At 41.6% G+C, this 17,461-nt stretch overlaps 1 protein-coding gene across 1 annotated transcript in view; it reads right to left on the bottom strand.

The window, feature by feature from the left end:
* Positions 1 to 10,603: 10,603 nt before the first annotated feature.
* hhip (hedgehog interacting protein) overlaps positions 10,604 to 17,461 on the bottom strand; it is a 31,430-nt gene continuing 24,572 nt past the window's right edge. Inside the window, exons 12-13 of the mRNA XM_062387536.1 lie at positions 13,355 to 13,503; positions 10,604 to 13,142 (exon numbers count right to left, since the gene is read on the bottom strand). Of these exons, the coding sequence (XP_062243520.1) occupies positions 12,946 to 13,142; positions 13,355 to 13,503 (346 nt within the window). The 3' untranslated portion in view covers positions 10,604 to 12,945. The remainder of the gene's footprint in view (positions 13,143 to 13,354; positions 13,504 to 17,461) is intronic.

Here is a 17,461-nt window from a genome sequence, read left to right as displayed (position 1 = left end):
CTTATAGAATTGCATTGACAAGTTTGAGATTTACCACCACTTCATATAAAACAGTCGGTAGGTTCTCTATTCCCACTGGAGCCGGACTGGCAGAGACCTGAGATAAACAAGGACACTGGTAGAAAAGGCTTTTTGCTTTTTGACTTTTCATATCCCTCTCACATGACAAACAAACTGCAGATAATGTAAACTACTTCCTTGTCTTTATCCATGTATGCACTTGTAAGCGATGTCCACACATGGAAAAGTGCAGAAGTACATCTGGTTTTAATACACATTCATGAATGTACATTATGAATGTGCAGCATGTAAGAATGAATATGTAAAGGTCATACTGGTGTGTGGGTGTTTCCTTTCACTCCTTTTTTTGTGAAATGCACGAAACAGATATTACTCAACATATTTTTTAACATTAAGAGGTGTGGTGTACATTATGGTAATGAATAAATGAATAACCATGATCTCTGGTGTATGTCCTTTTGGGGATATGAGTCCTGTAACATTCCTATCAGAGCCCATCTAAGGAGAGTTTGTCCTCTTTCCTATTAATGGCTGAAATTCAGCTGGAGGAAGGTAGTTCTAAATGAACTGGAGAGAATGGAGCTAAATAACTAGTCATATACACATTCTTCTTGGTTAAAAGCCACACATCAGTCACATCATAATGTAAATGAGGATGAGGAGGATGATGAATTAAGACAAATGGAAATCAGGGTTATGTAGCAGCTGCTAATGGGTCATGCACTCTGGCGTTAATGACCATATTCCACGTGCACGTTAAAAACAGGCTCGTTAAGTTTCATGTGGTGCATGATGTCACAGAACGGTATAGAATGGATTGAAAAAGCACAAATCTAATCTAAATGAACTAGATCTGTTGTTTCTATTATACCGAAAACATAAAGACCAATTTGTTTTAGGGCTGTAGCTCCATAGGCCCCCATTCATTCTGGACCACCCAGAGAGCGCCCCCTACACAACCTGGAAGTCGTGAGAGTGGAATATCTTTGTACTTAGAGAAAGAGAAATTCTCTGGCCGTGGCGATCGTGGGTGGATGGTGTTTCTCAGATTTGGGTGTAGCTGTGTAGAGACTTTCATCATCACCGAGCAACTATCGTTTTTTTTGCTTAATGTTTTTCACAGGTGACCACAGAATGATGGACAGTCTGGGGTCAGAGTTCTGAGGGGGTCTGCAGAAGGGGGTCGTCCAGGTGTGAGGGGTGAGCTGCTGGAGGTCAGGTGTGAGGGGTGAGAGGGTGGAGGTCGTGGGGTGAGGTCAGTGGACGGGACACCTGCGAGGGCCTGATGAGGACAGCAGTGATGCGGAACGAGGACGATGTAACAGATTTGAGGGCAGAAAATCGGGTGGACACCTCACGCCATCCATCACCATGTTGCTGATCACCTGCATGGCTGCAGATGGACCATCTGAAATCATCTGCTTCAGTCTGATCCAGGCGGTGAGGGTTCATGTAAAACCACAAGTCGACTCCTTATTGGATTAACAGGAGAAGCCATAATATTACATTCATTTACATTCCCTCATTGAAATGAACAAAACTCATCTGTGACTGCAGTCTCTGCAAAGTAGCTCTGTGAGTAGTTCAGGGTTATTGAACACAACTGGGGGCAAGTTTCTACATTTTCCTTTTCAATGGTTCAATGTACTGGGAAGAAAAAACTACATTTGTTCATTTCATGGACATTAATGTGACAAAATGTCTTCATGTTATTTATATGCTCCAACAGGTCATTATAATAATAACCAACACAGCTCTGAGTGACTAATTAAGAGCAAAATGAATAATTAAGAGCAAGATTCACTGGTTTGGATTTAGGACATTTTGAACATTTGAAGAATTAAGGTCAAACACTTATGCTAAACTTTTAATTTAACCTGGACAAAGGTGCGGTATTGCAGGGGGCGGCGCCATCAGCACACCTGGGACCAGGGGGAGAGAGCATCCTTGGGAAGGAGGGATCACTTCCTGTTTCCTGCCACAGGAAAAAGGCTCAGTTACCCTAACCCCTGACTTAGATAGATAGATAGATGGATACTTTATTAATCCCGAGGGAAATTCAGATCATCCAGTAGCTTGTACACTTAACACATCCCTGACATATAAACATAAAGCACATACATCACATACATCACATATATCACATACGGAGAGCATATACACAGATACAGGTATGGAATGCAATGATGTGATTGTTTCAGTGTCCAGTATTTAAAGTGATTTTGTGCTGGAGTGGATAGAACAACAAAATATAAACTGTATCTATATTATAAAAACAGCAGAAATATATATATATATATATATATATATATATATATATATAGGAATATCAATCAATCAATCAATCAATCAATCAATCAATCAATCAACTAAAATTTACCTGTATAGCCCATAATCACAAGTTACAATTCTTCTCATGGGCTATAACAGGGCGTTATAGGGCGTTACTTCAACCCCAACTTCAAGCCTAACGTCAACCCTAACCCTGAGAGTTCACACTGATTGTTATTTGAAGACTAAATCCAATAAATAATTATCATAGTTGCATCATTAAAAAAAGGTAAACCCCTTTTACAACACAATTCATTCAACACAAGACTGGATTTAACTCTTGAAATTGATTGACAGCTCTTTTTATAATAGAGACTACACAACAATGCCTGAGTAATTCACAACAGTCACAGCAGTAACATTAACCACCACACATGTATAACAGAGAATGTTTGTCTTACACGATGAGATATTATGGTTATGAACTGTATGATTATATCATTTCTGTAATCACAAAATTCCCTCCTTCCTTCCTTCCTTCCTTCCATCCCTCCTTCCCAGTTTGTTTGCGTAACAACCTCTTCCTGTCACCACTTTGTCATGCCTGTTAGGTTATAGCTAAACTGGGAGTACACAGAGTACGGAGAGGCAGTGCAGCCATTAGACACAGAGCTTTGCAGAGATTAAGATGCAAACCAACCACCACAGGCTGTGTCGGTACCAAACCGAGGATTAGGTCTTTGTGAAGCGGCGAAGGCAGCAGCACCAAACAACGCTTCACCGTGCAAAGGCACCCGAGCATCGTCCAGGAACATTACACGCCATATGTGTTTGTACCTACTGATGAGTGGCCAATATTTACACAGAAGGAATGAGCAATATTTCTAATTCAGTTCAATATTTCACTGAGGGGGGAAAAAAACTAACTTTTTAAGCAGGAATCTTCCATTTTCAATCTTCCATTCTCCATTATTTACGGCTAATTTGGTAGAGTGCACTGTGGCGCTGGGGTTGGAGTTATGAGGCTGCATTTGTGTGATTGTGTGGGTTTGACTGCACTGAGCTTTTTTTCAGTTTACCACGACGTTCTTGGCTTTTTGTTTCACAGTAAACGTGGATTTATTAGACAATTCTTTTTATTTTGAATGTTAACTCATTAAAAAGTTTTCTCAAACCCTAAAGTTAGACATTTGCTTGTCTTGCAGAAACAGTTTAGTGGTGTTCGAGGCTGTACTGTACTGGTGCCTTGAGCTTACTACTGGAGTCGGCCTGTTCACATGTTAATGATATTAAGCAGACATATTGTTCACATCTTAGTTTAGCATGTTAGCGCGCTGATATTTACTAATAAGTCCAAAAATAAAATATGATGTATTATACATCTGGGGCTTTTTGCATTTAGTAAATACCTGAACCTGATAAAGGCAATGCGTTCAATAGTTTCACTAAAAAACAGAATTATTAAACTCATTTTTGTGCTAGAGTCTGAGAAGGATTGTGTCAAGAGAAATCAAAATATAGACGAAACCCATACAGAAGGAAGACAGCGAGACTCCTGGCAGATAGCTCCCATCTTCTTCTCAGCCAGTTTGAGACTTTGAGCTCTGGGAGGCGCTATATAGTCCCTTTAGCAAGTAGAAATGTCAAGTGCCATAAATAACCTTAACTAAATATCTTTAACATTGTATGTATCATATGACCCTGCCCATGTGTTTGTTTTCACTAACTTTTTGTTTCGTTTTTCTCGTGTTTGGTGAACATTCAGGTGATAGCACAGGTAGGAGAGAGAATTGACCGTAGAAGGCTGTGAATCTTGATTTTGATATTTTAAGTTGAAGGAGTTGTTCAAGAGTGCAGATTGTTGTTTGATGCTGGATGATCTACGTACACTTGTGTTAATGGATGTTTCCTCCCTTTGGTGTGTTTGTGTGTATGCCGGCACTTGTGCAAACGGTCAACCTCTCGTGTGATAAACCGTTTGGCCCACACAGCGCAGCAGAACAGGGGCCGTGCCTGCACCGATAACAAGGCCACTGTAGGGCAGGAACATTCTGAGGGAAAGTTGGTGTTTCTGGAGCAGATATGTCTGAGAACATGGTCGACGATTAATATTGGCTACTGCGAAAGGGGCTGAAAATTGCTGTGGCACAATTTTTTATTGGAATTTACTAAACTTATTAGATTACATTTTATCTGCCGCCGTGGTCAGGTGCCCGTTACATGGGTGGGCACTTTGAATCAACGTGCAGCCCTTTTCTAGTTTTTCCCATTCAACATAGTTAATACAAACACACACACGCACTGTTTGACCCCGGTGTTAGCTCGAGTGTTAGCGGCGAAGGCTGCGGCGGATGTCCCTCTGTTGACTCTGAGTGATGTAAGCTCGAGATGAGCTTTGCAGATTAAGAGTGAAGGCAAACAAAGGGCCCTGCCAAGATGAGCCACAGTGTATACAGATTAATATAACAATACAGCCACACGAGCGCTGCCGTAAACCATTTGCATAACTCTTTTTAAAGTGTTTTGGAAAATTTTCTTGCTTTGCTTTGAGGAGACCCCCCCCCCCCCCACACACACACACACACACACACACACACACAGATGGAAACTTATACCTAGGTGGTCCATTCCCGCCGGCATCAGTTGTTTACCTAGCCCTGCTGAGGATCACACACACCGGGGAGTAGACAGCGAGCGACGCACATTTGTATAGATCGAACACACAGAAGTGTACGATACAATGTTATCACATGCGATGATGGACCTTCCTGCCACTGTTCATATACACTCACGGGTACATTTACTTTTGCTTTTAACTCACGTGTGTTTTGTTTTTAAACACATTTTTGGGTAGCACGACAACTGATCAAGAATTTCTTATGTTAGGAGGTAACATACAATCATTAACATAGCAGCAGTCAACAAATATGTAAATCAAATGGCATTTTATCTATCTATCTATCTAACTATCTATCTACCTATCTAACTATCTATCTACCTATCTATCTATCTATCTATCTATCTATCTATCTATCTATCTATCTATCTATCTATCTATCTATCTATCTATCTATCTATCTATCTATCTATCTATCTATCTATCTATCTATCTATCTATCTACCTAACTATCTATCTATCTATCTATCTATCTATCTATCTATCTATCTATCTATCTATCTATCTATCTATCTATCTATCTATCTAAAATTACGTATCATCATCACTGAATGTGTAGGATGAGATACACACAGAAATCAGTTGTGTGGTCTGTAGTCTGTCAGGTGTTGTGGTTATTGGATGAATGATGGACGAGCGTTTTTACTGGGTTGCGAGAAAATGTGCAGGGAAGAACCGAGTAAGATGCCGTCGTTGTTGTCGGTGAGGAGGAGGAGAAGTTGACGGACAAACTTTTCGGATGGTTGGTTTTGGTTGAGGCTGTGACGTCCCGGGTCAAAGTTCACCAAGGTTGAACTCCACTCAAAAATCCACTGCGGATTTATGTGTTTTATTTGTTTTTTATTTCGGGCCCTCGCTCGAACAGGAGACAAGGTTCACCACTGATATATTTGCATATGTGTGACCATGTCCTCAGTCTCTCCTCACGAAAAAAGCACAGAACACAACTCAACCAGCAAGAAATAGATCATGAAACCTTCAGAAACCCATTTACTGACACACACACACTAACCACTAACACACACACCTGAGGGTTCTCCTTTAGATATTCGGATTATTCACCATTTTCCACAAATGTTCCCTGTTACAGTTTGTTCCCTCCGAAGACCTCACACTCACCTCTTATTTTTTTAAACCAGCCCTCATCCCCATCAGTCTTACCTGTCGCCCAACACTCTGCTGCTCTCAGCCCTCCGTGGGGGTTTAGCATGTGTTAACATGACAGATTGAGCCCCAGTGGGAACCTTAATTGCATCATTTCATGGATGCGAGTCAGTGCTGTGGTCCGGGAGAGTAAACAAGCTCTGAATCCAGGAGCCGAAAAATTGAGGAAGGAAGGGGGGGGGGGGGGGGGGGGATGATGGAATGAAGAGTGGATGGAGGGATGAAGAGGAGGACAAGGATGAATTGCAGAGCTGATTTAAAGAGGAGAAGAGGAACTGCTTAAGGAAGGGGGGGGGAGATACAGCAATACAGAGGTATGAACTGAGGAGGCGTGAAGGCACCCACCCGAACCTGCTCCCAGGTGGTCGCCGTGTGCGGTTTGTTGTGTTATGTGATAAGCCGAGAGGTTAGTGAGGCGGTGGAGGAGGGAGCGGCGGTACTGCTCGCAGAGTGTGTCTTCATTAGTAAGTGATCGGGGGGGGGGGGGGGGGAATATGAGATTTCAGCTGCCTCAGTCGTGCGTTTCAACAGCAGCAGTGAGTAAACCCAGAGTAAACACATGAGGTCACACAATACACCGAGCAATTAGGACCGTGACAAAACCAGATATACAGCCGGGGGATTGGCATGCACACCCACACACACGCACAGATATGTACACACAGACACACACTTGCACTTCAATCTCCAGCCTAACTCCGAACCCTTTATGGGTTTGAACCTTTTAATGGTGTTTTTTTACTCGGCAGGTTCTTAAAATCTTTAGTGAACCCACCTGGGACTTTGAAGGATCTTAAGAAAGTATTTTAATACATTAACTTCTTACGCCTGTGACCCCCACGCAACTCTCATTTAGAGTTTTGTGTTTTTAACCTAACCTAACCCCAACCCCAACGCCTATGCCATCACAACTAAATGAATAACCCTTACCTAATTCTAACCCCCAACCCTAAACCTAAAGCCCTTCTTAACCCTCAACTTGCCCTTTGAAAAGGTGAGTACAGACCAAAATGTCCTCTCTCTCCTTTGGGTCAATATTCAAAAATGTCCCTGCAACGATATAAGTAGACACATATACACACATGCACTAACCCTTACGCCTAGGAAAAATAGGCATTTAGGGTTAGGTTTAGTGTTAGCGTTATGGTAACATAGTCAGCACACATTTTTGGCCTAATACATTTCCCAGCCTCTGATACTGACCATCACAGCTGAAGGTTTAACAGTGACTCTTACCTTAACCCAGACCAGACTTAGACTTAATTCTAACCTTAAACAGAAGTCTTAACCGGACCAGCCCTGAAAGTGAGGACCGGCCAAAATGCCACCACTCTGTCAGATATATATATATATATATATATATATATATATATACACACACATACACAAACACACAAAACACACACACACACACACACACACACACACCAACTTGTACTTCCATCTTTGTGAGGAGCCTCATTGATGTAATGCACTCCCTCATCTCGTACCCAAACCCTAAAACCAAGTCTTAATCCTCAAACAGCCCTTTGAAGGGCTCACAAAGATACAAGTACAAGTACACACACAACCACACACACTAAAGCAACCACCACAAATGTTTACACAGTCCAGATCCGATATTCTCACATCAATCAATATGTAGGAGCGTGGGGGGGCCCAGTGTATACTCGGCATCACAGGAGAGCGTTGCCAGTGTGGACAAACACAGAAGTTAATGCACCAGATTAATCAAAGTTGCTCCCCAGCCACGATCCAACCCTGACAAGACATCATGACCTCATGTGTTAACCCATGACATCAAATGCACGGCGCACAGTTAACAGTGATTTCCACTGAGTTGTGGTATTGTGGTGAAGCCGTAATGTACAGTTAGATCACAGTGGAAACAGTGGTTCATGGTGCAGGGAGAGTCAGACGAGACCTGAAGGGATGTCACAGTCGCCGCGAACATCAGCAGACGTTTCCAGAGAGCCGCCGATGGTCGACATGGGAGGTATCAGAGGAATCAAATCATTTGAGTCAACAGTTAGAATAATGGGTCATAATGTGGGTCTGATGAAGGAGGAGGGCCACACAATGGGAGGATGGGGGGTGGTTGTGGGAGGGGGGGTGTTAAAGAAAACACACTGAAACACGGTGGTCCGCATTTGAAATACAATAATTCTACCAGCTTTATCAAAGATCCAGCCGTTTTTATGCAAATCGGAAATATTGATTACATTTTATCTTTATAAATAGAATTGCAGTATTAACATGTTACTGTATTAGTCCCATTAATATCCATTATTCTGGGCAGATTGTGGACAACTGTGCTATCACAAAAACAACTTTAGATGGTGCGTGTAACATGCATCAGTTACATTTTCTACATGAAAAATAAGTAATTTAAATACATTTTCTATCTTTTTATTTTTAATATAGAAAATTGAACTGATAAGCATTAGACAGACCTTAGATAAAATAATCTGCAGCTGGCTAACAGGTAAGGAAAAGTCAAATATTTAAAAGAGAGAAGAGTTATAATAATAATAAATGACAGAATAGAAGTCGTTACAAATAATATTAGAATCATGAATTTAGAATACAAACAAAAATTTAATAATAAGTTTAGGACGTACAAATTACAAACCAGACAGAAGGAACACAGCTGAGATGAATGAATTGTTCACTTTGTTCTGGATGAGAATAAGAAGAATGACGTCTCCTCTGAATCACGAGGCTATTGTTTTGTTTTTTTCTCTGCTCTCCTCCTGTTACCCTATAAGTATTGCTTGTGCTGCCTCTCTCACTCATGTATACAATATTATAGCATGCACTTCCAGCCATCTCAGTCCTACAAATATTTGGTATACAGGCTCCTCATGTTTATTCGAAGTACTGGGTTACACTGTTTGGGAGAGATAGCCAGACAAGGGCCCTTTGGGAAGGAAAAAGAAAACTATTCCAAATGAAAAGTAATGATTCATGCCACAGATAGTGTATAAACTCAAATATACGCTGGACCTCGCTGCACTATTGGACAGTTCCACTTTATGCAATTTTGATTGGATCGGAACAGTGCATAGACAACTTAGTATTGCATTACTCTAAATATGGCAGTATGTGTGTGTGTGTGTGTATGTGTGTGTGTGTGTGAGAGAGAGAGAGTGAGAGAGCTGAGTGAGGTGGGTGGTCTCCACTCACTATCATTATACAACACAAAGCCTCATTGGTATTTTGAGAAGGAAATTAATATTGCCATCAGCAGTGGCTCTTGCGTGTGTGTGTGTGTGTGTGTGTGCGCGCCTCCAAGCATGAACGTGTTTGCGTACTTCCGCAAAACAAAGTGGAGAGTTTCCACTTGGGAGGAGGAATTCTTTTAGCATTTTAAACTTTGAGCGATGCCATGACGCTGCATGACGACATAGCAGCCATCACCGGGCTGTCAATCTGCAGGCAGCTTTTTTCCATTCAGGCTGCAGTACAGGGAGAAGTCCTGGCACTGCGGCCACATTGGCCCTCGTTTAACTTCAACATTTTCTCAACATCCTTCTCTTTACTCCTTTTACCTGGCTGGAGGGGAAACAAACATCAGTGGAAATGTTGCAGCTGACTTACTGGTCATCCGACAGTTCCCTGCATAGAGCCACGTTGTCCATATAAAGATCTTCCTCCCCAAATAGCCAAAATATTCCGGATGCTAGGGTCACGTCATTTGGAGCCAGAGGTCCCTCTGACACACACACGCTCGACCAATCATGCGTCAGCCGAGGTGTCAATCATGATGTTTCATCCGTTTATTATAGCATAATTAAAACCAAACTTAATTGTTACATCAGCACCACAGAATGATGAGAGATAACTAAAGTCTAAACCTAAATCACAGATAGCATCTTCGAGAAAAATGTATGAGACGTGCATTTATATGACCTATACTGCAACCAGCCAACAGGGGGCAATCTTTTTACTTTTTTACAACTTTTGAGGAGCTGACGCAGGTCCATGTTAATATAATGCCTGATTATCATAACTTCAAAAAGCAGGGAAATTTTTTTGTTTCAAAGTGTTAGGACTGAGTGGTAACAACGCTTTGTTATTTTTCTAATTTCCAACATGAAACAGCATGTTATTAAATTAAAAACATAATGAAAATAAACAAATTGTTTAATTAACTAAGCCTTTTAGTCTAAGCTGAACTGAACATCCGCAATGTAAAATTTGTCCTAAAACTTTTTATAATTTTATTTTCTATAGAAAATTAAGTCTTCAACAATAAATTAACATGAAGTAAAAGTAAAAAAGTCAAATATTTTATTGGTTGCGAAGTTTGTTCCTGGAAATTTGCGAGAAAAAATCTTTAGGAAATTAAGGACTAAATAAAACTATGAATATATATAGCAACACTGTTAAAGCCCAAACAAAAAGAGACAAACGTTTTTCAGACATGCTATAAATTTTAATAGACATATTGATATTTCTGAAGAGAAACAAAGTTATCCCTAGTTTTATTTACAATACAGGAATAAAAAAATGGTCACATACAGTACAATGTAAAAACAACATAGAGAACTTAAATAATTATTTTATTTGTGTAACTACTTAAATAATGAAAATGGTTATTCTATTCACACCACGCCGTCTCAGCAGCTACAATGCAACTTTCACATTAAGTGCTAAAAAAAAAGGATAATTTTCCATTTTACAGCATGAATTCCATTTTGACTCATTTCGACCAGGTAGAGTTTTATTTCAGCAAACAAAAGTGAGGCGGGAGATGAACAACAGATACATCTTTTATGGACAATGAGCGTCAATTAATAATCATACTTGGAAACAGTTTTTCAAATAAAAGTCGGGGAGGAAGCAGAAGCTAAAGTATTTGCCTTCAAACCAATAAATACAATATTTGATGGTTCTGTGAAGTATATTTTTAAAGGAATTTGAAATGGCAAAGGATCAAATGTAAAGTTGGTTATAAGATCTGTAATTAGTCTCCAGGTAAACATGGGCATGCATGTGTTTCTGCTGCATGTAAATAGCTCTACATGAATTTAATTAACACATTGATGTGGGTCCAGACAATCCCAGCCTGTGTTTAACTGTTTTCTGAGGGAAATGTTCAGTCTTGCCATTTTTGTCAGGGTTATCTCCATTAGACAGACCCTCAGGTAAATCTGCTCTGCACAGATAAGATCTGACTCCGACTCCGAGCTGCTTCCACAGTGACTTGGTGGCCCGACAGCATCTTTGAACATCTCACAACAAAGACACGTTTCTGACAGTCGTAATAAAATCATGTGTCAGGGGGAAAGAATTAGATGGACTCAGCCAACTGCTGTGAAGTACTCGAGGCAGGCACAGACATGCATTACTTTCCTATTGGAATAAAACAGATGTAGAAAGAATTGTATCCTCACGTGTCTTTCTTATTGAAAAGCTGCATATGTATAAGTACAACATGAAATGACATGAACTGACAAGCTTAGTGTAAAACTGCTTTCTATAAACACCATTCTCTCCCATATATTATTACGCTTAAAAAAATAAACCCTCCTCTATGATAACAATAGTAATGCTATAGTTTTTTTTTGCAATGCTAAGTAGTACTTAGGTAAGCTCTATTGGAAATATACATCACTGCGCTACCTCTTCCCTTTGTAGTTTTGAGTCCGGGTTCAGTTTCAGTGTGGGACACCATGGAAGGAGTTTGTTGAACCATACCTGTTCTAGTGTGTGTGTGTGTGTGTGTGTGTGTGTGTGTGTGTCTGTTTGTGTGTGTGTGCGTGTGTGTGAAACTACTCTCATTGCTTGTTTAATAAATGTTTAAATTCATTTTGAATAATAAAGTTAATAAAACAAAAATGAATACAGTGCATGGGAGCTAATGACTCCATTCAGATTGTATGAAACTGGCGTTGACACAGTACAATGTTCTCACTCAGTCGTTCCGATTCCTGCATTAGGTAACAGTCCTCTGTTGTAGATCTATTCTGTACATTGATAGCAAAAGAGTGTTGCCAAACAAAGTATACACACAGTATACTGTTATAGCTTTTTACGACAATGTGCCCGCAAACTAAATACAACATCAAAAGTGAGACAACATGGTTTTATCCCTCTTGTGTTAGTGCCTTTAGAATAGTTGAGCACGGTGGGCTCTGAGGCATGACTCTCAGAGACTTCTCAGCGTTTTACAGCTGAAGCTGGGGTTCCTTACAAGTCTGTGTTTTGTGTGTACACATCTATTTTGCAGGCTTTTGAAGAGACCAAGAACACAAATTGGATCTTGAGCCACACCACTCTTCCTGAACAATCTACTGTCTCCACTGAAATGCCTCAAACTCCATTTTTTTGGGGGGCTCTTGAGTAAGGCAAAAGACGGCCCCTGAAAAAATCCAAAGTCCTGGGTTAAAATGGTCTTATTCCTGTGGAGGTTATTTTTCCTGTGGAGGCGGCCGTGTGCGGACGTTTGCTGAACGAGAGAGGAAATATATTAGTGGAACTTCCATTACTTGGCCATGCTTGTCAATCATCTCGCTGCTGTCTGCAGGTCTGTCTAGCATATGAACACGGCTTGGATGCCAGGCCTGGTGCTCAAGAGCTAGTAGCTTATAGGCGAAAAGAGGAAGAGTTTGGTTTGGTGATGTGGATGAAAAGAAGTCTGACCGGGATCCTGTGTGTATTTGTATGTTATGTATACATGCCTTTGTGGGTGTGAGGGAGGATAAGAGGCCATATTAATGACACCTCCTTAGAGTCTGCTGGTGGTGGTAGGTAGATTTGTGTCAACTTGAGGATGACGGCAGGGAGCAGCCCCCCTCTGCGCACCCCTATACGATATAGCTGGTCAGATCTAGGAGGTACGAGGTCATGTCAATGATGTGGTCCAGTATACCGTCTTTCTCTTGGTCGTTGGGCATACCCCGCTCACTCTTCTCACACTGGGCGCCGGAGTAGCCGCTCTTACACAGGCACTTGTTGGGCTCCATACACACTCCTCCATTACGGCAGGCTGGCTCACATTTGGCTACATCACATGGAGGGAGAAGAGGAAAACAGAGGTGATTAAAAGGCAAATAGGAAAAGTTGAGAAGAGACACCCAAAAGGTCAAGTTTCTGATGATTTAGAGGAAATACTTTGGCAGACCTTCTGTGCATGTTGTGTATTACTAAACCTCATTTACACATTTGGAAAATAACTTGTGGATTTGTCCAGAAAATACACTTCAAGGTACTCACCAACTCGGCAGAACGGTCCCTCCCAGCCTGGGCTGCAGCAGCACTTGCCAGTCGGAGTGCAGTGTCCGTTCTTACAGTGTCTGGAACAAGCTGTCATCAGCAGCTCTGGAGGCTCCACCTGACGCTGGCACTCCTTAGGTGCGTGAGGCCTGCAACAGTGGTTAAAAAGAAGGAGGGGACATCAGTGGCCTGGTAATAAATAACACATGCTGGATGAGGGCTTATTTTCATATTACTGCTGAACAATATTGTTCAGAAGATCCCAACTCCAGTAACTATTCCCCAAACGCTGTAGTGGATCGTTCTAGTTGGCTCATATGTGCAGGGATAGCCATGTCAGGTGACAAGCATAAGTCTGTAAGATTGGGACCTAGTAGACGTTTTCTTAGATGTGTTCTGCAGAGACTATGGGGTCAACAGGCGGGAATAAGAGATAAAACTTGGTGTCATCTGCATAGTAGTGATACAAGAAGCCATGCGAGTGGTTAATTAGACCTCAGGAAGTTTTGCACATTGGAAAGAGAAGGGGCCCTCGCATCCAGCCTTGGGGTACCCCTATAGATGAGGGGATGGAATAAGGTAATTTATACTTGTCAAAAAACATTGCACTTTGCCCAAGATGCCCATACTGGAGAATACAGACACCAGGTTACTGAAAGGTATCAAAAGCTGCCGATAGGTCCATCAAGATAAGAGGTGAGGAGTGTGCTGCCACAGTAGCTGTCCTTAGGACTTCTGACACATATCCGCTGTTTCAGTGGAGTGGGTGCTCTAAAAGAAAGAACATTTTCTGAGACCTGCCTGACAACTGATACCCTTAGATAAGAAGTACCAGGACCAGTTGATCGTTCACAGCTTGAGCAGTGTCGAGTGAAGGCCGAGTGTTTCAGAGAACTGGCCACTGAAGCTCGATCAGTTCAGTCAAGAATGAGGCAAAGATACTAGTTGAGACGTTCTTGTATGAAGTAGGATTCAGTAAAACTTTAAAGGTGTAAAATAAAGGAGGGGAGGTGAAAAAAAGAGGTTATAATCTCAGATGATATGCAAGGATTCACCTTAAGCTTTATGGACAACAATTTTCTAAGAATGTATGTGTTATTTTAAAGTGTTATAAATGGGATAGCAATTTTAAATGACAAATAACACTAAGACATACACGTTTTTAAATCGTTGCAGCAAGTTAAGATGTGTTTATATCTTTCTAATGTGTATATTTTCTTCCTAGATCTGATAAATTCATAACATGTCAATTGTGAATTTACTGTTTAAGATGAATCAAAACACTGCAGCTGGGGTAATACCCGTATTTTTATTTCACTCACGTTTTCCTAATTTCGCCCTTCTTGAAGAACAAAACACAGCGTAAGGTCAACAAAGGGCTGCCACAGATATAAACATGATTTGGAAAATGCACACTCACACACACATCTCCACGCCATGTGCGTAAAGTCTGAACACCACAGAGACATATTGTGATCGTTCCATATTAAGACAAACATGCAGACACGCACGGCAGCAAATGGGCTGAAACTGAATCATTTCATATCACGCTCTACAAATCTGGAACTAATACCGCGGCTGCGTAATCAAGTTCAAATTTGAAGCGTGTGTTACCGCCTGTTGCCCATCGGCCACACACACATTTGTCTGTGTGTGAGTGTGTGTGTGTGTGTGTGTTTTTGCGGACGAGAGAGAAGAGGAAATATAGATTTGTATAGTGAAAGATTCTGTTGTACTGAGATAAACAGCTAAAGAGGCACTATTTGCTTAACACGAAATCTTTCTCACAGGCACGATATAGGGAGTCCTGTAGACTGATACTGGTATGATGACTGAGAGGCACTGGGCAGTGATGTTAATTACTGTATGTATGTAATCCCAGTTCATGGGAGAATGGGCCTCAACGCTCCCCTATGCAGAACAAATGGTCAATCAGCATTAGAAACCAAAACCAGGTGGAGGTTACATTCTCCAACCAGGGCTGAAATCAGCACCGTCTTTCATTAACTGTATTATGTGTGTGTGAGAATCACTCCTAGATGCTCTCACTCTCACCTGGTCTGACCTTTACTAGTACAGTAGATATATTTGTGTGTTCTACCTACTGTACAGATTTGACTTTGTGGAAAGATACAGATTCCAGCTTCCACCTCCAGAATCTGTCAATGAGTGTAACTACAACGTTGTGTAATGACCACTGCATTTATTTAACTGAGTGAGTGTTCACTTCCCCGTTTGATAAATGTGTTGCGAGGGCTCTGACAGACTCACTGACTGATTGCGGTGACATGACTGTGACTGTGTGCGTTAAAGTTGCTTTAATTTTGGAGGATGGCGGGTGGGTGGTGTGGGGGGTGTCGATTCCCATGCTCCCATCAGCACCCAACTCCAGACTCCATCCACACTGGCTTTTGTTGTTGCAGGCTGCATGTAGTTAAAAAAGAGCGAAGGAGGGAAGCAAACAGAAAGAGAGGGAGAGAGAGAAAGAGTAAGAGTCCCTGGAGGATTGGGGGGGTCTGTAGCTAACACTGTTAATAGTAGGCAGGGGTCAGCAGCGCTACTAAACAGTTTGTACGACTGCCAGGGTGGCTGTGAAAACAGCACCTGCTGGTAGCGCCACTTGACAAAGGCAGCTGGGTCAACAGCCACTGTGGGAATTCATCAACTTTGGGAGGGGTGGTGTATGTGTGAGAGCGAGGGAGTGGGAGAAGGGCGACGGTGCTCACACACGAGGTGGCTACACTGACAGAGAGCGAGATGACGAGGAGAACAAAAAATGTGATAAATTCATTGCAAATCCAGACTTAATTAAAATGAAAATAGAGCGGAGAGCAAGTAAAGTGTGTGAGTTCAGGAATGACTGCAGAGCTGAGACAGAGAAATAGAGAAGCTCTTACGGATAAAGAACTGAAATCCGTCCTGGTCATAGCTAAACATTAACAGATCTTAACACACATTCTGGTCTGTGCCGTCGGAGCAGTGTGGGTGCTCCACCTCAAATTTGTTCCTGATATGTTTGATTATTATGTGTGTGCGCGCGTGTGTGCGTGTGTTTAGCTTGTTGGCTCGCAGGGGCTATTTGATTGACACGAGGTATATGTGAGAAAAGGGCTGTGGAGTGGTGTACATTGTGCACACCAACAATGGCTTAATCAAACGGCCCAGTGTGGTCTCTTTTGCTGTTTTGTCATCTGACTCCATTGTTTGGGGGCTTCTTTTGTAGCTTCATTCCCTGTTTTAATTGTGCAGGAAATTTACTGTGTATTGTAGGAGCCAGGGCCATTGAGTGGGACTGGCAAGCAGCTTTGTCAAGGGGAGGACCACAGCAGAGATGTAGGAAGATTTAGGAGGGATCGGAAAATAAAGAAAAGGCTTCTTTTTTCTTTCTGCGGCCTGCTGGGAGCTAGCATACCACACGCTCACAGATGTGCATGTTCGCGTGTACCCACCACCCACACAGTAAGATACAGAGAGGCACACATACAGATAAATATATCCACAAACGAGCACCCGCAGTCTCCTTCTCCTGCAGATCCAATGACTTGTGACTTCCATGCCTAATGCAGTTTATGAAAAAAATTTAAAAAAGATCCCTGGAACTTATATGAAGTTCAGAGTCTTCTTAAGGCCTCTGCTCGATGTAATTGAATAGGTCCAGCCAGCAGCTGACAAAACCTGGATGTGTGAAAAGTCCATCGTGATAAAGCTTCTCCTCTCTTGAGAGGGGCTTTAGCAAACAGAAAAGCAAATTGCATTTCACACCAGAAATCAGCAGGAGGTTTGGGCTTTATACATATTAACATTAAGCTACTGCCAAGGACCAACAGTCAGAGCAAGACAGATTCTGTCCATGCATGGATGGAGGGCAACATGTGCCTTTAGCTTTATATTATAAACATGTAACTTTATTACGTGGCTCCCATGGTGTATTATTTATCCACAGAGGGACTGAAATTGATCCCTGTCTTGTGCTGCATCATCATGTCATTGTTTGTTAGTATGTTTCTTCTCTCAAAAAGAAAAAAATCTTTCTTGCATTATTTGTTTCTGGCATAAATATAATGCTCTCACTGTATACATAATCATGTTATTAAATGCAGACTCAGT

Source organism: Platichthys flesus, chromosome 5 (assembly GCF_949316205.1).
Source record: "Platichthys flesus chromosome 5, fPlaFle2.1, whole genome shotgun sequence".
Taxonomy (NCBI): Eukaryota; Metazoa; Chordata; class Actinopteri; order Pleuronectiformes; family Pleuronectidae; genus Platichthys; species Platichthys flesus.
The sequence above is the reverse complement of the archived record's forward strand: the minus strand, read 5'-3'. Positions and strand labels throughout refer to the sequence as shown.